The 24,609-nt window shown below is 59.1% G+C and overlaps 1 protein-coding gene across 1 annotated transcript; it reads left to right on the top strand.

Annotated features, from left to right (window-relative positions):
* Positions 1 to 1,991: 1,991 nt before the first annotated feature.
* DBH (dopamine beta-hydroxylase) lies at positions 1,992 to 22,902 on the top strand. Its single transcript, XM_036855900.1, has 12 exons — positions 1,992 to 2,310; positions 4,603 to 4,749; positions 6,045 to 6,302; positions 7,278 to 7,454; positions 8,073 to 8,175; positions 11,949 to 12,115; positions 15,317 to 15,460; positions 15,915 to 15,953; positions 16,458 to 16,517; positions 20,245 to 20,372; positions 20,843 to 21,002; positions 21,980 to 22,902. The coding sequence occupies exons 1-12, from the start codon at positions 1,993 to 1,995 to the stop codon at positions 22,109 to 22,111; spliced, it is 1,833 nt and encodes a 610-aa protein (XP_036711795.1). The 5' UTR covers position 1,992; the 3' UTR covers positions 22,112 to 22,902.
* Positions 22,903 to 24,609: the final 1,707 nt, after the last annotated feature.

Below are 24,609 nucleotides of genomic sequence, written 5' to 3'. Positions count from 1 at the left end.
GCCTTCGGAGCCTGGTCTGGGGTCTCCCCTGGCCCATGCCCGCCTGTCTTCTGTGCAAGGCAGCATTACCTAAAGGCCTTTGGGATTGATCCTGTAGCCTGACACCCCTGGTGCTCCCCCAAACCATGGGAACACGGTCCTGCCAGGCTCTATCTGAGTCCCTGCCCGGGCTCCAGGAAGCGCACCTGCCACCCCAGGCCGAGGGACATCCCTGGGCTCTGTGTTGTCACTTGTGCCGAGGGTCTGCAGCTTCCGCAGCCCCAGAGGGCCTGCTCTGGTGGCCCATTATCCTTCCACATCTTTCCCCAGGCCTAGGACGGGGGCCTGTGGTGGCATCCTGCACTCATTCATGTATTCATTCGCTCATTGGCTGATTCACTCACTCAGCCCTTTAGTTTGCTCCAGCTCTGTGCTGCCCTGGGGAATGGGCCCCAGCGGTGGGTGGGCAGGCAGTCCCTGCCCCATGGAGAACAGCTATTGTGGTGTCAGCCCCATGAGTGACGTGCCCTGTAACACCTCCACCCTGTGTGCAGTCAAGGGGGGGTCTCCCGCAGCCTTCTGTAGCATCTTTCCTTCTTCGGCCCTGTTTGCAGGGCTGCCCGGCCTCTGGGAAGCAGGGACCAGCACCCACCAGGACCAGGAGAGGGGAACCTGCTCCAGATTTCATACTCGTGCAGAGACACAGTCATTCCTTCCTAAGGAACAGAGTTCAGAGCAAAAACAGAGCCTGTTGCTGCAAGCTCTGGGCCAGCCTTTGTCACTATTTGAGGATTTGTGGGTATTTGAAGATGATATTGTGGATCCTGAGGATATTGGTGAAGTTCTTGGTTTCTCCAGAGAGAAGAGGAATTGGAGGAGGAAGAAAGAAGGGAGTCAGATTCCTGGAAGGAGGAAGCCAAGATCAGAGCAGAAGGCAATCAGGGACAACTTCCTGGAGGTGGCAGCACAAGTCAAGTCCACGCTGCACAGAGAAGGACAGGAGTGAGCTGGGATGCAGAGAGGCTGACACATGAGGCTTGCGGAGTTGCGAGTCTCAACGGGCCTGTGCCAAGGCTCTGTGTTGTGTGCGGGAGAAACCATGCAATTGGCTGGCTGCCCTGGGAGGGTTCAAATTCAGTCGGGGTCCACTCCAGGCTAAAGGACATTGTGGGTTTTGGAGCTTTGGAGACAGGGAAGCAGGCCTGTCACTCACACCCCTTTCTGCAAAGTTTGTTTCCCCCAAGAATTGTGCCCTGCCATCTACCCCTCGGCAAGGCATCGATCAAGAAGTCTGCTCCCCAGCAATGTACCCTGCTGTCTGGGGCCCCCAGAAATCCACCTGCAGGCTGCCCCCACCCCCAGCAGTACACCCACTCCTTCTGGAGCAGCTGTGGCACCAGCTGGAGCGAGCCTGTGGGGAAATCGAGAGAAGACGAAAGTGGGAACAGCAGGCCATGGAGAGCGTGTTTAAACACAGGGACTATTTGGGGATCGTCTTTTATTTTTAGTTTGAAATCGGTCCACCCTCCAGTATTATCTTATAGAAGCAGCTCCCTGGGCCTGCAGCAGTGAGGTCTCATGACTCGCTGGTCACCTTGGAAATAACCCCTCGGAGCCTCAGTCTGCCCGTCCACGGGCGGAGCACCATGGGCCCAATCCATCAGCTCTGCGGGGACAGGCCCAGGCGGCCAGCCAGCCTGGTGGTCAGCGCAGTGCCTGGCTGGAGGACGCCTGCAGGGACGAGCCCTTTCCGGACACCTCTCAGAGACTATTCAGGGGGCATGAAACCAGCCTGTCTGCTTCAATTCCCACTGATGATGTCCCTGTGTCATTAGTGCCAATTAGGAGAAGCGAGGGCAGCAAAGCGTTTGGCCTGGGGCCCGGCCTGGTGGGAGGGTCACTGGGACAATTGAATTCCCCACCAGACAAATGTGATTACCGGCGGAGCCCGGGCCCACCCCCTGCGGGGCCGAGACATAAATGGCCAGGTGGGGCGGCCAAGCTCACCCAGCCATGCGGGTCCCCAGCCCCAGCGTGCGCGAGGCGGCCTCCATGTACGGCACAGCGGTGGCCGTCTTCCTGGTCATCCTGGTGGCCGCCCTGCAGGGCTCGGCTCCCCCCGAGAGCCCCTTCCCCTACCGCATCCCCCTGGACCCTGAGGGGATCCTGGAGCTGTCGTGGAACGTCAGCTACGTGCAGGAGACTGTCCACTTCCAGCTCCTGGTGCGGGAGCTCAAGGCTGGCGTCCTGTTCGGCATGTCGGACCGTGGCGAGTTGGAGAACGCCGACCTGGTCGTGCTCTGGACCGACGGGGACAGTGCCTACTTTGGGGTGAGTCTTCCCTCCGCAGTGCTCCTGAACTTGCCTTTTCCTCTACACTCACCGTGCTTAACCTGGCAAAGGAAGTCTCCCTCCTGCCTCTCTGGTCACGTTCACTCTGAGCACCCCTTGTGTCCCAAGCTTGGGCATCTCGGGGCTGCTGATGTGAGGACAAAATGGGCAATAGATGACGTCCATGGTCCTTGACTGCACACCCCAAATGACAGAGCTCAGCGTGCCCAAGGAGCACAGCCGCACACGAAGGACACGCTCGCCACATAAACACACGCTCTCCACTGCCCCCGCCCTCGGGAGGGCGGCCCCCACGTACCCACCCGCACGAACAGCGCCCAGAGGTCACATGCGGCCAAGCACGGTGGCTGGCCTGCCTGCCCACTGCCAAGGGCGCGGTGCTTGCTTGCACACGTGGGTGACCTGAGCGGGTGCAGGCTCCCCGGCCCCCAACCCAGGCGTGGAACGAACCGCCCGTGGAGCTAAGCCGGGACGCTGAGGGCGTGCGCGTCCCTCCACGCCTCAAATTCACCCCCGTTCTTGCCAGAAAGGGCGAAGGAGGGGGGGAGGTTTCCCTTCAAAGGAGAGAGGTTTTGGGGGCCCTCGACAAGCTGAAGGGAGGCCCTCTGGGTTGGGGGAGCCTAGCCGTCTCGCCCGGAGCCACCACCCTACATTCTTCCAGCCTGACCTCTCTGGGGACCAAACCCAACTCTCTCATGGAAACAGACGCAGGAGGGTTAAAATAGTTTTTAAGTCAGGAGGCACTTTATCTGTGAGCAGAGTGGCTCTTACTTCAATTAAGTGTGGGAATCCAGCAGGAGCACCGAGCCAGGGTCAGGATAGGCCCCCGGGCCTCGCTTACCTCATCTGCAGAGTGGGTACAATAACACCTCTCCACCTTCTTGGGATGTGTAAGTTCACACGAGCTGGTCTTTCTGGAACCCGGTGGTGCTCTGTCCAACCCCTGCCACAACTCTGCAGGCAGGAAGGAGCTCTGCCCACTTCCCAGGGGAGGGTGGGTGAGCCCGACCACCAGCCTGACGGGGTGGGGCCGCCTGGGCCCCGGGCTGTCCCACCTCTCCTACACCAGGATGCTCAGTGGCTACGGGTCACGGCCAAGAAAGACCTGGGCAGCGTGGTTCTGAGCCGGTCCCAGAGGAGCCGCCACGCCCGGGAGCAGCTTCCCCGGCTGCCAAGAGAGCTGGGGTGACTTGGTCCTCCAGCACAGGCAGGATTAATTTGCACAACAAATTCCTATGCAAACAAATGTCAGACTTGTTTTTCCTCCTTTAGCAATATGTTCAACAATTACATTCTAGATTTCCAGCCGAGGGATCACAAGCTGACTTTCTGCTTCCGTTTACAATGAGTCCTTCTGCAAATCAGCAGTGGACCCCAGCACGAGCTTCACTGTGGTGTTTTTCTCTAGGGAAAATTTGGCAAAATCTTTTGCAGGTTTCTTTTTTGCTCAAGGAAATGAGGAAAACATGCTTTAGCCCTGAATGCAGGGTTTAAGAAAATCCTAAGGCCAAGGACTGGTGGTCCCGTGTTGTTCCTGAACTGGAATAGCGGCCTGCCTGTCGGGGGCAGGGTTACCCTCACAGCCTCCTTGCCGGGTGGACGTCTTTCCGTGCCCTGGCCTGGAGCCCCGGGGTGGCCGAGCCTTAGAGCCGGGTGCCAGGGAAACAGATAGGGGGAGAGGAGGGCAGGGTCTGGCCAGAACCACCACCCTCGGACATCCTGGGGAAATGCAGCGGGTCCGTTTCCTCCTGGGCCTCGGTTTACCCTCTCCGGGCAAGGCTAAGGCTAGGGCAAGGTGGGCAAGATGCTGGGGATGCAGCGTTTCAGGCGGGCTCACTCTCGGGTGTGCAAGTGCGGGGTGGGCCCCCCAAACCCTCTCCGAGGCTCCGTGTGCTGTTAGGGTCCCTCCCTCCACAGACCAAAGGCGATTCTTCGTCTAAGGCTCCACATTCCCAATCATGGCACCTTCTTCGTGATACAGGTTCCTGGGTCCCACCCAGAGGTCTGGGAACCTGCACGGCTAACCAGCCCCAGTGAGTCCTGGCTGGCATTTGAGGCCGTGTGTCAAGGGCACAGAGGAAGAGAGTGGGGTTGGAGGTCAACTCCACTGTCTCAGGCAGACACCGAGTGTGGGTGTGACGCCCACCCGGGGCAGGACCCCAGGAGCCCCAGGGCGAGGTGTGTCCAGGGGCTGCACTGTGGGCGGCCATCCCTGGACTCTGGCCCCACGGCTCAGCCCCTTGTGCTCCGAGCCCGCCCTTGCCTCGACAGGACGCCTGGAGTGACCAGAAGGGGCAGATCCACCTGGATGCCCAGCAGGATTACCAGCTGCTGCGGGCACAGAGGACCCGGGAAGGCCTATCCCTGCTGTTCAAGAGGCCCTTTGGCACCTGTGACCCCAAGGATTACCTCATCGAGGTGGGTGGCAGCCCGCTTGCCCAGGAGACTGTGGGCCACGTAGAGCCCTCTCGCATCCCAGGGCAGTATCCCCGGGCCAGCCATGCACAGAGAGCGTGGATTCCAGAGGCGGCTGGGTGGGGACAAGGAGGTCGGGAGAAACCAGCTCTGCCATCGGCGTCTGATCCGGCCAATAAGCAGCTCTTGGTTGACACATAGCTGACATGTTTCTAGATGTTGGTCTCGCCCCAAAGCTTTCAGACAGGGACCTGAGTGATCTCGCGCCTGATTAGTTCTCTCCTCCTGGTCCAGCATCTTCAGTAGAATTCTGGAAAGAGCCCAGGAGACTTGGTTTCCCAGACTGGCTCTGTGGCCAATGGGCTGTGAGGCTCAGGGCGGGTCCCCATCTCCTCTGGGCCTCAGTTTACCTGTCTGTAAAAGGAGAAAAGGGAATTAGATGATCTGTAAGGCTCGACCTGCTCTGTCTAGGAATTCACAGCCGCAACAGATCTAAAAATCCTTAGGCTTCTCACGTTGCTCCAAGACCCTTAGGGAAAAACAAACCAGTTATCTCCTGAAGACAAACTCCTTTCCACTTGCCAATGCACCTTGACACCCAAAGTCTGTGTTATCTTTATGGCGTGTCAGTGACATGGGCTGGCCCAGTGCTACACGAGGAAACTGAGGCCAGACAGGGGAGGACTTGCCCAGGGACACACGGCACAGAGGGGACAGAGCTGGAGCCAGAAGAAGTGTCCTTCCAGAAGGAGGTCTGAGTCCTCCCCCTCCTGGCTCACCTTCCCCATGGACAAGGGCAAGGGCAGGCAGAGGACCCTCTCCCAGAACTTTGCACGGCGTCTGGTGCCAACGTGTGCTCAGCTCAGAGCCTCCAGCCTGGGTGTGGGGAAGCCTTCTGCCTGGACCTCTGAGACACCTGTGCAGAGAACAGCCCTGTCCGCAGTGACCCTGGGGCTGGTGGAGGGAACACACGTCCCAGGTGAGCCAGCCGGCCTGGGTCACAGCGACCCAGCAATGGTTAGTTGAACGGATGCTAAGCAAATGTAGACAGAAAGCATTTAGGAAGACAACATGTATTAATGGCTGGTGCAAACCGTGGGCTCTGGGGGTGGTCGGCCTTGGATTTAATCCCAGCCAGGTCCACGCAGAGCCTCAAAGCTCCCCTCCCTCAGAGAGGTGAGAACCGGGCATGTCACCAGCCAGGCGAGGGTGGGTAGGGACCTGGCGTCTCCCCGGTTACCAGGAGCCCAGCTCTGGGGGCGTGAGTGGGCAAGCGCGGGGCCCTGTCTCGCCTGCAGGACGGCACCGTCCACTTGGTGTACGGGATCCTGGAGGAGCCGTTCCAGTCGCTGGAGGCCATCAACGTCTCCAGCCTGCAGACGGGGCTGCAGAGGGTGCAGCTGCTGAAGCCCAACATCTCCATCCCGGCCCTGCCCTCGGACATGCGCACCATGGAGATCCGCGCCCCAGACGTCCTGGTCCCCGGCCAGGAAACCACGTACTGGTGCTACATCACCGAGCTCCCGGACGGCTTCTCTCGGCACCACATCGTCATGGTACGTGGGCCCAGTCCTCGTCCCAGCTCTGCCTCCCCCCTGGGGCCTCAGAGGTGTCCGGCCCTGGGGAGCTGTCCACGGTCCTGCTTGGACCAGTGACCTCTGTGGCGTGGACCCCAGGCAGGGTCTGAACTTTCTGCAGCCACAAGTGTGCTCTGACCCCCCCCCCCGTCACCCTGCTCACTCCCCACCCTCCCAGGGCTGCTGCTGCACCCCAGTTTCCCAGCCTGGACCAAAGGCAACTGATGTCTTGATTTTTGCATCTTCTCCTGGGACTGGAACGGCTGTCTAGCTATTTATCTGTCCGTCAGGACACCGTCCTCCTTCATGAAATAACAACTCAACTCAGAGCCCAATTGCTCTAAACACCTTCCTGGAGATATAACAGTAACGACAGTAGCTGTTGAATGTCCCCTCTTTGCCTGGCCCTGGGGAAAGGGGAGGTGGTTTACCCCCTCCATCACCACAATGCTACACACATAGTGCTAGATATTATCACTCTTATTTCCATTCGCAGACGTACAGCCCAGAGAGGTAGTGTGAGTTCCCAAAGTCACACAGCAGGAAGTGGTGGGCCTGACTCACGGCTGCACCTGCCCCCCAGGCTCAGCCTTGCCTTGGGCAGTCTCCGTGTGTCTGTGCAGCCACTGCCACGTTCACACGAGGACTGCTGCCTTCCTGTCCCCCAACCCCCTCACCGGGAAATGACTTGCCTGGGTCCCCTTCCCTTTGCTCCTGAGCTCACCGTGAGCTTCTGGCAGATTCTGCCTGGTTCCGGGGTGGTGGCTCCACCCCCAAAACCCTGAGCCCCAGAAGCACCCCTGGAAATCACCTGGCTCAACCCTCCCATTTCACAGAGGGGCAAGCGGAGGCCCACGGACGGGAGCTGCTGGGTCAGAGCCCCACCAGTGGGGGTGAGCAGGTGGGTGGGCGGGGTCTGCTGCCCCAGGCTCAGGGGGTGCTCCACTCCCGCAGTACGAGCCCATCGTCACCGAGGGCAACGAGGCCCTGGTGCACCACATGGAGGTCTTCCAGTGCGCAGCCGAGTTCGAGAGCTTCCCCCACTTCAGCGGGCCCTGCGACTCCAAGATGAAGCCGGAGCGGCTCAACTACTGTCGCCACGTGCTGGCTGCCTGGGCCCTGGGCGCCAAGGTGCGTGCCCTTCCCAGCATCTCCCCAGGGGGCCCCCACTTATGCATGAGAGCCTCCAAGAAGGAGGGAGCCTGTGAGGCCCCCAGGGCAACCCAGGCCCCGAATAACCCCGTCTCCCCACCACCTGTGCATTGTTGGAATCCCATGGCTCTTTTGAGCCACGAACGCCTTCTCCAGCCTCCGTTACTTTCCTGTAAAAATGCAAGAGCCCCACGACCTAACATTCCTCGTGGACATTGCTCTCATTTCCCCAATCAAGTTCCGCTGGACTTGGAGGGGTCTGTGCACAGTGTGGCCCCGGGGCTGGCCTCCCTGGGCTGCGTCCAGGGTCTTCCAGCAGCTTCCTCCACCAGCTCAGAGGAGGGGCTTGGGCGGTGGGCTCGCCTGGGGGCATGAGCTCTCCCCGCTCCCTGACCCCGAGTCTAATAGGAACATTGCATGGGCTGGTAATGAGCTGCCCGTCAGGGGGAGAGTCCTAATCCGGCTGCCCCACCAACACCCCTCTCTGCAGCTCAGGCCCCAGCACATGGGTGGGTATGCCCTGACCGCCCCGGGACCCCTCTCTTGACACCCCAGTCTGTCTGCCCGGCCTGACCCCACCCTCCCTGCTCCCTGCAGGCCTTTTACTACCCAGAGGAAGCCGGCCTTGCTTTCGGGGGCCCTGGGTCCTCCAGATTTCTCCGCCTGGAAGTTCACTACCACAACCCGCTGATGATAAAAGGTAGGGAGCTCCGAGGTGTGCTTCCAGCCTTACCGTCCTCCCCTCGGGAACCCTGGGCGCGGCCATACCCAGTTAGGAAGATAGCCGGGCTGGCGGGGCTTAGCACCGCATCCCTCTCCCCCCAGGTCTAGCCTCCTTGTCACGTGGCCCACCGCGGCCTGCGTCCCTCTTGTGTCTCTTGCTCACTGCCCGTCTCCCGGGCCTGCGGGGGGCTCCCCAAGCAGAGTCTAATCGGCTGGCTCATCCGCACGGTGGGGGCCCAGCACCTTCACCCCTCCCCCTTCATAAGCGCCAGCTGCCATCAACACGACGCTGTCCCAGGTACCACCTGGGAAAGGCAGGTAGAGGTTTCCTGTGTGCCTATTTTGCAGAAGAGCAAATTAAGGCCAGTGGTAAAGGGATGCCTCCAGGGCCATGAAGCGAGTAGGAATTTAGAGCCAGGAGGTCTGGTCTGACCCGTCTCCGTGGCCTCCGTGGTGCAGCCGTGCTATGGCCAAGCCCACACTTGAACCTGGCAAGCTTGGTCTGATTCTGAAGCTGTAAGGAATCATTTAGATGTCGGGTCCGTATGAGTAAACACAGCTCACCCCTCCTCCCACACCCTTTCCTCATTGGCACCCGGCAGAGCAGAGGGCTAGCATCAGGGTGTGCCAACCAACGGGGTCACAGGCAATGGAGGGAGGTCACAGGCTGGAGTGGTCCCATGTGACGTCTCCCCTGAAAATCTAACTTCTGTGAGGCTGCTCAGACCAGGAGATGCCCCCCCATCCCTGACCTCCCCTCCCCAAAGGGGTGACTCTCCAGCACCCAGGAGAGGTGGCTCTGCCGTCCGCAGAACAGGCTGGGCCAGGACAGGGCACCTGGCAGGACGGTAGGATGCAGTCCACTCCAGAGCCAACACGATCCCTGCCTAGAACCCAGCCTCCCACGGTTTGACCATTGGGAGGCACGGCCCCAGGACTGTCCTCAGGGCAAGGGGAGTGCCTGGCTCACTGCGGGGCGTTTCTGGCTATGAACTTCCCTCCTGCTTCTCAAAACCTGTCACAACAGAGCAAATGCATGCCTGGAGTGTGAATGCGTCAATGGGATTTTATTTCCACGTGTTCCGTGTCAGGGTGGCAAACAGGTTCTGCTCACCGGGCTCCTCTGACTGACCCTCAGCTGCAGCTCCAGCTCCCTGCTGGAAAGGCAGCTGAAGGCCGTACTGGGATTGATTAGCGATGTCTGCCCTGGGCGCTGGAGGGGTGGCTCTTGTTTGTTTCGTGCTGTTGAATTTATACTAGGTAAACAGAAATCCATAAGACCCCCTCGTGTGAGATGCAGGATCGTGTCTCATTCCCCAATTTACCACACCAGACCTTAGGTCCAGAAAGGTGCAAAGGCTTTTTAGGAGGGAGACACAAGCAAAGTGCAAGAAAGTGTGAAAGGAAGAGTCCACACAGCCTGGGCGGCATCATGGCGGCTTGTGACCTGGGCCTCGGAGGACCAGGAGCATTTTCACAGGGGAAGCTGACAGGTGCTTCATTCCAGATGGAGGGATAGACTGTGCTGTTCACAGACACGGAGGTGGGAAAGGGAGACAGGCGGTCCAGCCTGGCTGCAATGTAGGGGATGGGAAAGCGAGGTGGGGGCAGGGACTGCTGGATCATGCTGTGCCTGAAGGTGGAGCAACCAGGGTCAGTCTTTAGGATGATGATGCCAGTTGATACTGTATCAGAAACTGAAAACATTTTCCTCTCTCTGTTTCACCAGCATCTTCTGCCATATATTGCCACATAGCCCTCTTCCTCTCACTCACTCTCTCTTCTTTTAAATGACATTTTTCATTTGTGTAAGTGAGGGGCAGAAATAGTCTGAGAGATTAGACATCAGCTCCAGGCCAGGTCCCAGCCTGTGTCTCCCTAGCTGCGTGACCCTGGGTGGGTGACCCCTACCCCTGTCCGTGCTTCCTGACCTCCCTCAGCTGTCCTGAGGCTGGGAAAGCTCGTGCATGTAACGCTCCCAACTGGATGTGGGCACCGGGGTGTGCTCAACCAATAGCTGCCAGCGACTTCTTCCTGGCTACATAACTAATACTTTCTGCCACCGCTGGAATTATCTACAGCGCACACAGAGAGGAGCATAAGTCAGCTTGGGCCTTTAGCATGATACGGGATTTATTGCTCATTTAAAACCTGAAAGCAAATGGATTTTTGAAAACTCCTTAAGCATCAGGGAAGTCTGTCTCTTCCAGATTATCTGCTTGTATTTATGGATCTTTTGCCAAATATAAGGATGCTCCTGTCACTTTGCAAATCTGGAGATGGGTCTCTTTTCTATAAATATCAAAATTCAACAATTATTTCACTATTTAATCCCCATCTGAATTTTAACCAATTGCATCTCCCTTTTTATTATTATCCTCTGATGTAATCAGCCCAGAGATACAGAGGCTGAGCTTGGACATTGCCGGAGGAGAGTGGGGCAGGGAGGCAGGGAGGCAGAGGCAAGACGGTGTGTTCTCAGCTCCATCTCAGAGCAGCTGAGCAGGGAGACAGCCCTGCCCCCAGAGGTGCCCTGGGCTGGGGTCCCAGCTCGGCCACTTCCCAGCCCTGCGATCTTGAGCAGGGTCTTCAGCTCAGGCTCCGAGCCTCAGTTTCCCCGTCTATAATTGCGGGAGGAGGATTCTTCAGTTACACGGGCTCCCCCGCCCAGCTCCCAGCTCTCCTGCCCATTCCGAGGGGGTGGACCATGTCCAGCCCCTACTCCTCCCCCATGGGACCAGCCCCGAAATGCTCAGGACCTCGCTGACCGATTCCGGGCAGAGAAGGGGATACTCGAGACCTGTGGGTGCCGGCATCCCCAGACCTCCGTCCGTCAGCTTCGTATGACCACTGGGAGGCTGCCCAGGGAGACTTGTACTCTCCAATTTGTCGACTACAAGAAGACCTGGCAGGTGTGGCTGGAACACGATGGGCAGAGCACCAAATTCTTCTTTGGAAGAGGTCCTTGACTTCGAGCCCAGAGAGGGACAGCAACTTGCCTGAGAGCACACAGCACACTGTTGAGCAGATGGGACCCAGGACGGTGTGTGAGCCGGGGGGCTGCACCCTTAGTGCTGACCCTGCTCCAGGGGTCCACGCTCCTGCTCAGGTTTCTCCTGCGATGTCCTCCCAGCATACGCAGCCCCGGGGTCAACCCTGCAGGGCAGGAATCAAAGGAGGAAGGAGGGAGAGAGGCCACAAGAAGGATGTGCCTTAAACGCTCCTTGCTGACTTCACCACGCAGACTCACGCTCACCTGCCCAACGGGGCCGAGGCTCCTCTGTGAGAGCGGCCATGCCCTGCTCTCTGCCCAAACCTCACCGACAGGTCGTCCTGCTGGCCAGTTCCAGCTCAGAGCCCTTTGAACCAGCAGGAAGAACATCAAAGCACTTCCCAAGCCCTCTGAGGTGTTGGCGAGCTTCCTAAACCCACTGCAGGCATCTCACCCGACCCGGTTCAACAGCCCGGCGTTCGGTTTTCTTTCGTTGCCTTAATCAAGTCTTTCCAAAGCATTCACCTCGTTTTCACAGAAACAATGGCTCTTGCTTTGCACGTGGGAATTGCACGGGTGAATTGGTCCTTGTGGTAACCATGGCGTCCGCCTGGGGTAAACAGGTGTGGGAACAAAGGCAGGTGGGAGCAGGTGTGGGTGACTGGCGCCTCCTGGTTGAGGGTGGCTAGGGGTGGTCCGTGTGCCAGGCGGGGGTCGGGGCGAGGGGCTCCGCTCACCTCCGTCCCTCCTCCTCCCAGGCCGGCGCGACTCCTCGGGCATCCGCCTGTACTACACGGCCACGCTGCGGCGCTTCGATGCGGGCATCATGGAGCTGGGCCTGGTGTACACGCCTGTGATGGCCATCCCCCCGCGGGAGACGGCCTTCGTCCTCACCGGCTACTGCACGGACAAGTGCACCCAGCTGGTGAGTGGGCCGGACATGGGGCTGGGCCTGGCACCGCCCTGCTTCCCCTGCTGAGGCCCCGAGGGTGGGGGCCGAGGTCGGTGGCTTGTGGCTTTGCTCTCCCCACCCTGCAGCTCCACCAGCCCCCTGCCCCTCACCTCCTCTGGATGCCAAGGAGCCTTCCCACCGGCCGGCGTGCGTCTGCACCTGCCTCTCCAGTAATAACTGGCTCCCATTTAGTCCACACCTGAGCCAGTGTTTAAAATACGTGCTCATCCTATGAATGACATAGACACGCATTCACCATGAGAAATGCAGGCAGTGCAGCTAACACCCCTTGGTCCCAGCAGCCTCTCCTCCTCCCCGAGATAGCCAGTTGCTGGATCTCTTGTGCCCCTCCGGACTTCCTCCCTACCGGTTTCTACAAGCCCTCACATGCGGCGTGTTTAAAAACAAACTGAATAGTGAACGTTTGTCCGTGACTTGCCCTTTAACCGACGCACAGCACGGATTCAGTGGGGACTTCACTGGCGCTGGACCAGGTGAGGCCAGCAAAGTGCCTGGGGCGCAGCACACAAGGGAACACTGGTCCCCAGGGCCACCGTGCGAGGGCAGGTGTGGCACAGGTAACGCTTAGACTCGGGAGCAGACGGGGGGACCGAGCTTCGGGAGGAGCGGAAGTGAGTCCCCCAGTTCTGCGCCCTCGGTTCTCCCCGGCCTCCCCCAGCCCCGGCCTGTGCTGAACTGTCCCCTTGTCACCAGATCCAGGCTGCTGTCAACTTTCCACTGACAGGAAGAAGCCCGCAGGGAAATTCTGTGCCCGCGGGAAATGTGTATCAGGTGTATCCTAGAGGTGGAATTGCCACGCACAGGGATGTGGGCTTTAACTTGAATAAATCTGCCAAAACGCCCCCCAGAAAGCCCATTCTGGGGCTTCTTCCCCCGACAGTACCAGAGGGTGCCTGGTGCCCCAGACTTACTGACCCACCATATTATCAATGCTTAAAATATTTTCTCAGTCACCTGGGAGAAAAACATCACTGTTGTTCAATTGGAATTTCCCCATTTGTGGAAGTTGAGGATGTTTGCACCTGTTTCTTGGCCATTTGCCCTTCCTTTCTGCGAATATCTGTTCATAACGTTATCCAGAGTTTCTAGTGGGTTGTCTGTCTTACTATTGGTAGAAACCAGTAGTAAAAGAAACCAAAAGTTCTTTTTATATGGTGGGTGTTAACGGCATGGTCTGTTGGGAATGCTGCAAACACTCTCTCCCATGTGGTACCTTTGCTTCTCACGATGACCTGCAAGGTAAGTGTTAGCGTCCCCACTTCACAGATGAGGAGACTGAGGCTTGCCGGGGCCACAGTGCCTCCAGTTGCAGAGTGAGGAGTCAAACATGGGTCTCTCTGACTTCACACAGCAGCCCGCTTTGTGATGCGGTTTATATGCGGATTTGTCTTCCCAGTGAATTGATTCCCTGGGATTTGTTCTTCCCGGGAGCTCCCTGAGCCTCCAAGTCTTAGGCAAGCAAAGTGCCCTCGAGCTGAAGGGACAGAGCTGTCAGACTGCACTGGCCTCATCTGCATCCACGGTGGGTCAGCTCTTATCTGAGACCAGGGGTGACAAATCATAACCACACCAGCATCTGACACTGTCCCGTGTCCCCAGAACGTGGTGACACCTTGCCGTGTGAAAGTCTCTGTGGCCTGAGCCTGGAGCTGGGGCTGCAGACTCACCGGCAAAGAGGGGCCCCAGGCCCAGTGACTGACCTTTGCCAGGGGTACACGGGTCACATTGACCCGCTGACCTTGAGAATGACTCTCACCAGCCTGGGAACGCAGACCTGCCTTCTCTCACCAGAGTCTCTAAATACTTTCCAGCACAAAATAAAAATAACTCAGTTTTCTTGTTCCCCTTTAAATGGTACATTCTTTGTGAAAATCTCATTTCTGTGGACTCTCATGGAAGGGCCTCTGGCAGAGTGAGGGTCTCACCTCCGTTAGCAGACCTCCAAGGGGCGTAATTTCTGCAGTCAGAAGTCTGGCCTGGTCTAGGTATCCTCACCGAAGACAAGCCAAGAAGAAGTACAGTTTTTTGGACCATAGGCCCCAGGACAACAATCCCCCTGCACCTGTCACACACTCACGACTCTGGGCCAGTGGTCAGCCTCTGGGGACCAGACAGGAGAAACCCAGGCCCCCATTGGTCAGCAGGGGCTCCCAGGCCTGGCCCCAGTTGTCACAAATGTGGCCACAAGGTTTCCCAGTCCTCAAATCATTGTGAGGGGGCCAGAAGGTATCCATAATGATGAGGGCAGGGGACGGTAGCTGGAGGAGAACAAGATAGAAGCACAAATGTGAAATCGGGTGACCTGCAGAAGTGCAGCAGCCTGGGGTCACTCAGTGACGGGGCGAGGGCACCAGGACCTCCCTGAGCAGCCGATGGGGTGGACGAACACGGCGGTGTGTGGTCAGGGAGATGACCACTTCGAGGAGAAAAAGCTTGACGTGTGTAATCCGTTTTCGGAAACGTTCTGTCTAAATCAAGTGAACGTTAACGCAGGGGAAACATCTGGAAAATTGCCGTCTGCCCTGGTGGTGATGTGAGGGCTGGCCTGTTTCCTCCGTGCTGCCTGCCTGCAGCTTCAGTGGTCAGCACCACGGCTGTAGTACCAGGTGATGGTGAGAGCACGGAACAGCTGCCTGGCCGCCATGCGGATGAAGGGAGGTCACGCCGAGGGCAGCTGGGGACCTGCCAGTGCTGGAGGCCGGCAGAGGCTGGGCACGACGGCCCGGCACTGCTGTCCCACGTCGTCCGCCAGACGTGAGGACCCTCGAGTCTGTGGAATAAAGGCAGAATGAACCGACCAGCCTTCGGGGGCTCAGGAGAGGACCCAAAGGGAAGCCGTCGGCAGCCGGACGAGCCTCACGCTTCTCTCCAGTTGCAGCGCGTGGGCTTAGTTGCTCCGTGGCATGTGGGATCTTAGTCCCCCAACCAGAGATCGAACCTGCGTCCCCTGCCTTGGAAGGCGGATTCTGAACCACTGGACCAGCAGGGACGTCCCTCTACTGAGTTTTCTGATGGGGGGTTTCACCGATCCGGGAGAAGGAAGGGCCTGGGTGATGCAAACGGTCCAGGGAAGTAAACTCACATGGCCGTTCCGTGGCCCTGGGGGTGCGGACAACCACGTGGCCAGGCCCTGACCCCCCCCCATCCCCGCAGGCTCTGCCTCCTTCCGGAATCCACATCTTCGCCTCTCAACTCCACACGCACCTGACGGGCAGGAAGGTGGTCACGGTGCTGGCCCGGGATGGCCGCGAGAAGGAGGTTGTGAACAGGGACGACCACTACAGCCCTCACTTCCAGGTAGGGACCGCCACCCCACACCCCTTCCCCGCCCCGCCCCGCTGGCCCGTGCAGGGCATGGCTGTGGGCTGTCCGACCCTCTCTCTCCCGACGGCCATAGAAACGCCCCCATTCTGGGGCTCCCTCTCCTGGGCCAGGCCCAGACACCCAAGGAGCACACAGCCAGCCGGTTCCTCTTGCGGATTTCATCTGGGGGAGGGACTCTGGTGGGGGATTCTGGCGCGTGGCCGACTGTGGGATCTGGGGGACCCTGGTAGCTTGATGGTAACATCCATCTTAGATGACCATCTTCTTGTCCTAATCCGTTCCTGGCCAGAGGCCAAACTTAGCCAGTCCTGGCTTCCCACAGAGGGGTCGGGGGGCTGTGTCTGCAGTACTCTGAAGTCTCCCCCTCCCCCCTGCTCTGCCCCTCCCCCCTCTTCCCCTCCCCTCCCCCCCACTCTGCCCACCCCAGGAGATCCGCATGTTGAAGAAGGTCGTGTCCGTCCACCCGGTGAGTGCCTGGTTAGGGAAGGGGGGCCAGGAAGCGATGCGGGAGGGCAGAGGCCGTGGAAGGCCTTCCGGAGCCAGGTCCATGCAGAGCGGGGGCTGGGGCTGCCCCACCGTGAGACTCGCCGGGACCGCACGGAGGGGCCCCAGAGGGGCCGGGACCAGACGGCACTTGGGGTGACAGGCGTCCTCCCGCCTGATCAGCCGACCGCAGACCCGAGAGCTTTAGGGAGAGATGAGGGCATGGGGGTCACTGTGGGTCCATCCAGCCCCAGGCAACCACCGGCCGGCTCTGGCCCATGTAGGAAGGGGCCACAGAGGCCGACGAGTAATCACCCCCTGGGGACACTCAGAGAGTGACCCTCATGTGTGGGGACCCAGGGCCCACTGCCGGGTTGCTCAGTAGTGGATTGACTACCGCGGTCAGGCGCCAGGTGGGACGGGCCCAGTGCACCTGGTACCCGACGCAGGCAGGTGCTGATGGGCGTCTGTCGGCTTGGTTCTCCAGGGAGACGTGCTCATTACTTCCTGCACATACAACACGGGAGACAGGAAGCTGGCCACCGTGGTAAGTCACCTGATTTCTTGCCACCTGCTGCAGAGCACGTGGACAAGCCTTATCTCCTCTAGACCAGAGGCTGCCCCTCCCTCATTCATTCAATCAACCAGTGGCTCTCAGGGTGTGGTCCCCGGACCAGCAACGTCAGCATCCCCTGGGACCTTGATGGTAAACTCATCGGTTCCTCCCCAGACCTGTCGAGCTGGAGCCCGAATTTGGGTGGTGACACCGGCGACCCGTGGTTTAACAAGCTCTCTGGGTTATTTTGATGGCTGCCCTAGGTAGAGCGCCACGGCAATAAATACCAACACTAGAGCTGGCGCTGGGGAGTGGCCACGGGCGTGAGGTTGCTCCCTGCCCCCTAGGAGACAGGCCTGCCACACCTGCCACCAGCGACAAGCAGAGTTGGGATAAAACCAAAGACGCGCTGGAGGTGTTGGGAGCAGGGCCAAGAGGGGCGATTGTCAGACAGAGACCAAGGAAGGGGAGAGGCGGGGAGGGCCAGGCAGAGGGGAGGCGGGCAGGCAGGCAGAGGACCAAGGTCATTCTCACACCTTTGGTAACAAACCTGCAGCTGCTTTTCTAACAAACTGTTCATCAGCAAAAATAAAGGGGCTACAGGAACATTCATTGTTACGCTGTCCCCTTTCGGGCTTCACGCTAAGACAATCCTGTGTAAGTGTACAGTTGACTCTGCTCCGGAGGGTTGGGACGCGGGTTCAGGGCAGCCCAGGAGGAGGATCTGTCCAGGGGGCGACTGTCCTCAAGGCTAGGTGTGCGGGCAGCGCCAACAGATAGGTGGTCACGTGACGAATCGAACAGCTGGGGCACCTCTGAGAACAAAGGGTGACCCTGTTAACAATTATGCCGGGTCAACAGGCACAGACCAAGACCGCCCGAGCGCGCTGACCACTTGCTGACGGCGTCTCTGACTGTCTCGTTAGTCAGCGTAGGTCCCAGGAATCGTCCCGGGAATCACGAGGTTCCCAGCGGACCAGACCTGGGGTTGCATCCCAGCCTGCGCTGCCCCCTCCCCTACCCAGGAGCCCTGGTCTGCACCCGGCACTGCTCTGTCTTTTCATTCAGCTGACGTTTATTGAACGTCTACTCTCTGTCCCATTTCATTTCCTTTAAAACAGCTTTATTGAGATGTAATTCACATACTGTATAATTCACCCACTTCAAGTGTGCAATTCAATGACATTTAGAATATTCGCTACGTGCAACCGTCACCGCAGTCAATTTTAGAACATTTCCTGCCCCCAGAAGAAACCCCAAATCCTTCAGCCCCATCCCCTCAGCCCCAAGCAATACTGATCTACTTTCTGTCTCTATGGATTTACCAATTCTGGACTTTCAGATCAACGGAATGATGTAATCTGTGCCCTTTTGTGACGGGCTTTTTTCACTCAGCATCATGTTTTCAAGGTTCCTCCAAGCTGTAGTGTGAATCGGTGCCTCATTCCTCTTTCTGGCTGAATAAGACTCCATCGTGTGGATGGACCACATTTGTTTGCCATTCACGCGTGGATGGACACTGGGGTGTTTCCACCTCTTATTTAGGGTTCACACCAGTCTCCAAGGTAGGAATCCTTGTCTCTGTTTTCATGGGTGAGAAACTGAGGCTGAGAGAGGGAAGACACTTGCTGAAAGTCACACACCTGACAACTAGGGCTGAACAGGCATTTAGCCCCGGGCTGTGTGCCTGCAAATTTCCTGCCACGTGACCCCTCCCTCCGTCTGGATTTAAGGTGACAACTGCTCTGGGTCTATGGTCACAAACTTGGTGGGGGGGCGGGCAGGAGAGCTTTGCAGGCACGCAGCCCTGCCCTAAACCCCAGCACCTTCTTTATGAGACTGCAAGGGGGGTGCTCAGTACATAACAACAGCCGCTAACGTGGAGCGCCTCCTCCTAACCCTAACCCTTCTCCACGCGGAGGACTTGCTATAATGACTCAGCCTGTCTGTGCGTAGGAACGCTTGAAGCTTGGCCAGGACCCTCTGAGGCAGCTGTCCCAGGAAACAGTGAGATGGAACAACTGGGGGCACCCAGCTGGCAGGGAGCAGGGCTGGTCCAGGTGCCAACCCTGCACGTGCTGCCTCTCGGTAGGGAGCAGCTTATGAGATGAACAACGCCCCAGGCAGGCCCGCAGCATCTCCTACTCTGTGGGCGAGGCCACTGGGGCTGAGGGTGGGAGATGATGTCAGGCACCTGCCTGGCATCCAGCCAGTGAACAGGGAAGGGGAGCCCCCCAGGCCAAGCCCTGCTCCGTGCTGCTTCCGCGAGGGCCATGCTCCCTGCCCCACCCGACCTCATCCAGGAGAAATGGTGTCACGTCCCGGGATGTTCTGGCCACGTGAGCGCTCCTGACAGCTTCAGGCCACCGCCCCACACCCTGCTCGGGCAGGTGGCCACGTCACCAGTCGTGATGACAGCGGAGGGCAGCAGGGCCTTCCCACACTCTGACGGCCCCTGGCCTGAAATGTGATTTCCATCCCAGGGTGGAGACAAAGGGAGGGCTTCCTGAGCAGAGCCCGAAGAGGGTCCGGACTCTCTCTTTTGATGTCTGAGACATCAGTAGGAGGTACAGGAATCTGTGGAATTCCAGGAGGGAGGTTATCTCCGTGATCTGAGGCCAGGACAGGACGGGTGACGAAAGCTCTGGTTGCCGGGGGCCTTGGGCAATGGGGGGTCAGAACCAGGGAACAATACAGGTGAAAACCCTCCCCAGAGGTGCCACTCAGGAGCCGGGCAGCTGCTCCTGGGGAATTTCCTTTTTAAACAGTCATCCTTGAGCAGAGCCGCCCGGGCTCCTTGTCCACTGCCTGGCGTGAGCCCTCAGCTGGGTTTCTTACAGCACTTTTGTTCTGCCATAAAGAAGCAGATGCCTTTCTCCCCTCAAACTTTCCCACCAGCCAGATAAAACCCCCCAGGCCCACTCCATTGTTCACAAAGAGCTGGGAACCTGGGCAAGGCAAAGGTGGGCCGGGGCCATGCACCCAAACCTGCCCCTGCCCTGCTGGGGTCTGAGCCGCTGCAAGCGGACCTCTGCTCCCTCCAGCCTGGCCCCTCTGCTGCCAGGTTCCTCCTCTTCCTGGGTCTGGGCTCCATGTTCAGCGGCTCTGAGAGCAGGGACCTGGCCAGGGGCTTAAACCTGGTGGCACTCTGCTCCCTCCCAGGATGACAAAGCCACAGGTTTCCCTGGGTGGCTTGTGACAGCCTCTAGTCACCGGCTCCTCTTCTGGAGCCCCTGCTCCTCCCAGAGCTGAGTTCTGGAAATGACGGGTGGCCATGCGGGGTCTGCTGTGAGGGGAGGCCTCCCCTGCTGTCCCCAGTCCCCAGGCTCACACCGCAGACTGAGGGGACAGCTCCCCAGCCAAGGTCAGGAGCCTGAATCCACTCAGGCCTTGCCCTTTACCCTCCCTGGGACTCAGTTTCTGCATCCATAAAATGGGTACACTAATACCCTTCTCTGCTGCCTCCATTGTAGTTTGATTCCTAACAACACTTACCACCACCCGAGACGAACGTACTGGCTGACTTGTTTGCTATTGGTCTCTCCTGCAAAGGCTGGGAATTCCAAGAGGGCAGGGACTTTGCTCACTCAGAACACGATCTGGTACCGCATGATGAGGGAATGAATGAATGCATGAATGCAGTGAATATATGAGATGTTGAGCGGCAGTGTCCAGGAGTAAAGCACCAGTACTGACGGGCGTCTTCTCTGTCCCGCAGGGGGGCTTTGGGATCCTGGAGGAGATGTGCGTCAACTATGTGCACTACTACCCCCTGACGCAGCTGGAGCTCTGCAAGAGTGCCGTGGACCCTGGCTTCCTGCAGAAGTATTTCCACCTTGTGAACAGGTGATGGCTCCAGGGGAGCATGTCTGCTGTGCCTTCCATCCCTGGGCATGGCAGGGGAACCCCAACCCAGAACCCCCCAGGCCCTGTTAGGCAGCTGGGCGAAAGTGAGGAATCCAGGAGCAAGGGGAGCACAAATGTGGCAACCATGTCTCCACTCCTCCTTGAGGTGTCTGTGGCAGGCATCACTAATCGATCCCCGCACTTGTTTCCTATTGAGTCTGGACTTGGCCTGAGAAGCCCCCTCCACCCAGCCCTGGAGCAGCCATTCCCAACTGATCCAAGCTGGCAGAAGAGATGAACCTATTAGCCATCGCCAGCAGGGAGTCAGGGCCAAGGCAGTATGTTAGGAGGCTGGTGGCCTGAGGGCTACTCTGGGGACCCCACCCATCTACAGGGAGGCGTCACTTGCCCTGCTGGGCTCCCCTCCCCTCTGCCATACCCCCCTCTGGGCTGTTTCTTCCCCCCACAAGGTTCAACAGCGAGGAAGTCTGCACCTGCCCTCAAGCCTCTGTCCCTGAGCAGTTTGCCTCTGTGCCCTGGAACTCCTTCAACCGCCAAGTGCTCAAGGCTCTGTACAGCTTTGCCCCCATCTCCATGCACTGCAACAAGTCCTCGGCTGTCCGCTTCCAGGTATGCCTGCCCTGTGTGTGTGTGTGTGTGTGTGTGTGTTAGGGGCACGCCAGCCGCCACCCTTGGAAACGCCGTCGCCCCTTCCCAACCCCCAGCAGCAAGTTCTGCGGCTGCCCACCCCTTTGTGCCCCAGGCCCCTCAGAGGACCCCGGCCTGGGTGACAGGGCTCCACCCCAAGGAGCTGGCAAGACGCACTCACACAAAACAGTTGAGTAATCTGGTGGTGACAGACGGGCCCAGACAGACAGCTGACGGTCTGCAGAGGGAGAAACTGACAGCCACCCCAGAAGGGCGCTACCCACTCTCTGATGCCGTCACATCACGGGACTAATCTTGGTGGTATGAGCAGGCCGCCAGCAAACTCCCCCAGAGCCTAAAAATAAAGTGCTTAGGGAGGGGCAGGTGAGAAACCAAACAGTCTGAAACTGCAGGCTGGTTTCTCTCCTTATCTGAGACCCACTGGGATTCAAAGGCATCTCATTTATTCCCCGGGCCAGCCGCCTGTCTGAGGCCAGGGCTGGTGCTAAGTTAGGCGTGGAAGGCTCTGCAGCCTGCAGATCTGGAAGGCAGGTTTTCTGGAGGCATTTGGGAGCTGGATTAATTGCTAAATCAAACATCCCCAGCACCAAGGGCGGGGCTCACAATGGCGCGTCAGAGAGTCGTTTGGGGCAGACGTCTGATGCGGTTAAAATGTGCCCTTTGATGCAGCCTTGTCATGGCGGGGGGCGGGGGGGATCGCTAAAAAATCAGCCTGTGCCCAGGGCTTCTGATTGCTTCTCTGAATGAAGTGAGGGGCGGCCAAGGAGGCAGATGGGGGACTAGGATGACTTCCAGGTGAGGACCCCCAAGTAGCAATGGGGGGTTGGTTTGGGACAAGGTGAGTTTAAGGGCAAGAGATCATTGGGAAAAGTGCCTGGGGAGGTGGCCTCCGTTTCACCCCTCCAGCCTCAGTTTACCTCCTGGTCCCTTTCTCGCAGGGTGAGTGGAATCTGCAGCCCCTTCCCGAGATCATCTCCAAGCTGGAAGAGCCCACCCGTCACTGCCCAGCCAGCCAGGGTCAGAGCCCCGCCGGCCCCACCATGGTCAGCATCGGCGGGGGCAAAGGTTGAGCGGGTGTGGTCTCCTCGCTCCCCCCTCCACGCCGTCCCTGTGGGCTCACGCCAGCCCTGCGCACCCCCCTACTCTACGAAGACCCCCATGGAGCAGCTCTGTGTGCCCAGGATGAGGGCCTGGACCAAGCCACTGCTTGAGACTAGGGTCCATTCCAGCATTCTCCCCCGGGGGAGCCCCTGCATGGCTGAGAGGGTCCCGTGACAGCTCCCTGTTGACCCACCGAGGACTGCGTGGACCGAGACCCTTGCACACCCTTTTGACGCAGCATAAGGATAACCTCCCTCAGGGGTCTAGAGTCCAGTGCCCCGAAAGCCCTGCCATCTCGCTGGGAGGGGTCAGCCTCCTGGGACACGAGCCATGCCTGGCCGCATCACCCGAGCTGGCCCCGCATCCCCAGCCCCGGCTGATGGCGATCTGTGTGGGCATGTGACGGGTGAGAGTGCTGCTTCAATGTGTCCCTGCAGACTGGCTCACGTGTCGCAGTGGGCGTCTTCCCGGCCGACAGAGGCAGGACAAGCCATTTAGCTAGTCAGAGACTTGCCTGGGGAAACTGCTCCATTGCAGGGTAAAGAGATATTTTCCCCCACCTAAAGGGAAACCCTAACAGCAACGCTCACCACCACCAAAAGATGCGACAGCAAAGATCCAGGCGAGGATCTAGGCGCCGGCCCCTTGGGAAACGGAACTAATAGCCCGGGTCGCTTCTCTCTGCGGTGGGACAGGTGGGATGGAGCAAGCGGGCCCTGGAATCAGACCTGTGTTAGAAGTCCAGCCCCACCTCCCTGACCCTCGGTCTCCTCATCTGTAAAACGGGGCCAGTGCCGTGCGGGTTACTGAGACAATAAAACTCATGCGCAGGGCGGCACCCAGCGACGGCTAATACAGGGTGGTGCACCCTGTCCCGGGCGGAGCAGAACATGCCTCGCGCCTCCTGGGTCAGTCTTCACGTTCCTCCCTCTTAGCTGCCTCTGTCGAAGGCCAAGTTCAGCTCTTGGGTGGTTTCTGCCAGGAGTGACAGATTCAACTCAGTCCAGCCAGTTCAGCAAAACGCTGTACAGCCTCTAGGGGAGAGAGAGGGTGATGGATGGGCCTCCGAGTCCCCCCCCTCAGCCCCGCCTTACACCCCAACAGCCGTCCGCTAAGCGCTGCCTCTCCTCCTGCCAGCCACTTCATTACAGACGGGACGAACGGGCCCAGGCACCCTGCACTGCATCATATAAATCATGGCTTCCTGCGCCGTAAGTCACAGGTCGTGATGGCTGTGAAACGCCAGGCCTGACAGAGGCTGCAGGGCGGCCAGCCCTCTATCATCTCTAGAGCCCCGGACGACAGTGGGGAGAGAGGCACAGCCCTTGGGAGGGCAGCTGGAGCTCGCCCAGCCTCTGGCCCTGGTCTTCTGGCCCAAAAAGACCCCTTCCCTCTGATCATGCCCACCTGCCATCCCAGACAGGGGTCCCAGTCAGCCCAGAGCTGTGGGAGAGGGTTCGAGGTTGACCCCCGGGCCTCACACCCACCAAGCCCCTCCTGGCCACCATTGCTTTGTTCCCCAAACACACGGCACGCACTTGGGGCACCCCAGCCTCACCAAGGAGGGAGCTGAGGTTCACAGAGGAGAAGCCCCTCCTCACCCGGGGCCCCTGGAGGATTAGTGGAGATCAGGAATCACACCCAGTTCCAGAACCTTCCGCCACCCACCCTGACACCCTCTCCCCTTCACTCACTGTCGCTCTCAGGCTGCTCACTCTTTTCCTCGTGGGCAGCCTGAGGTTCTCCCCCTATCCCGCCCAGATTATCGCACCCGTGTCACTGATAAGAGTACGTACCCTGGTTCTGTGCTAACCCTCCCACGAACCCACGACGGACTGTTTCTGCTCCCACGGACAGATGGGGAAACTCAGAGATCTAAAGCTAGGTGCTGAGGTCACCCAGAGTGAGCACAGGGCCAGCAAGTGACCCCGGGCCCGTGTGACTGCAAAGCCTGGGCTCGCAACCTCCATTTCCTTGCTTAGGACCCAGGCACTGTCCCTGGGCCTCGTGGGGACTAAGCAAGGACAGCTGGGGGAAATGTTTACTACCTGAAAATAGCCGGTCAGGGCGAGGCACTACCTTGGCCAGGTCCCTCTGAGCGCTGCCCAGGATCGCCCATCTTCTGAAGGATTGGGGCAGTGGAAGGAGGGCGGTGAGGGTCCAGCAGCCTGGGTTCCCATTCCTCCCTCTGCTGTGTGGCCCTGGCCAATTTACTTTCCTTCTCTGGGCCTCCATCTTCCCGTCTGCCCATGGAGAAGGTTCCCCAGCCTCCTGGGGGCAAGAGCTGCTCGGTTGACATGCCCAGAGTCCCAGGCTGAGGTGTGCCCACACATGCTCAGTGTTGAGAGGGCCTGGGGATGGGTGGTGGGGGCCGTTCCCAGGCTGCAGGCTCCAACGGGAGCAGGTGTGCCTGCCTGAGCCGGTCCCAGGATGCTCCAGGGCTATATTGCCCGGTGGCCATTAGGCT

The sequence above is a fragment of the Balaenoptera musculus genome, chromosome 6, assembly GCF_009873245.2.
Source record: "Balaenoptera musculus isolate JJ_BM4_2016_0621 chromosome 6, mBalMus1.pri.v3, whole genome shotgun sequence".
Classification (NCBI taxonomy): Eukaryota; Metazoa; Chordata; class Mammalia; order Artiodactyla; family Balaenopteridae; genus Balaenoptera; species Balaenoptera musculus.
Note: the sequence above shows the minus strand (reverse complement) of the source record. Positions and strands in the feature narration are given on the sequence as shown.

Excerpts from the sequence above, each read along its gene's own strand:
- DBH (XM_036855900.1), top strand. The coding sequence starts at position 1,993 with ATGCGGGTCCCCAGCCCCAGCGTGCGCGAGGCGGCCTCCATGTACGGC. Across the intron at positions 8,176-11,948 it reads CAACCCGCTGATGATAAAAG|GCCGGCGCGACTCCTCGGGC; the intron begins GTAGGGAGCTCC and ends TCCTCCTCCCAG. Across the intron at positions 12,116-15,316 it reads CGGACAAGTGCACCCAGCTG|GCTCTGCCTCCTTCCGGAAT; the intron begins GTGAGTGGGCCG and ends CCATCCCCGCAG.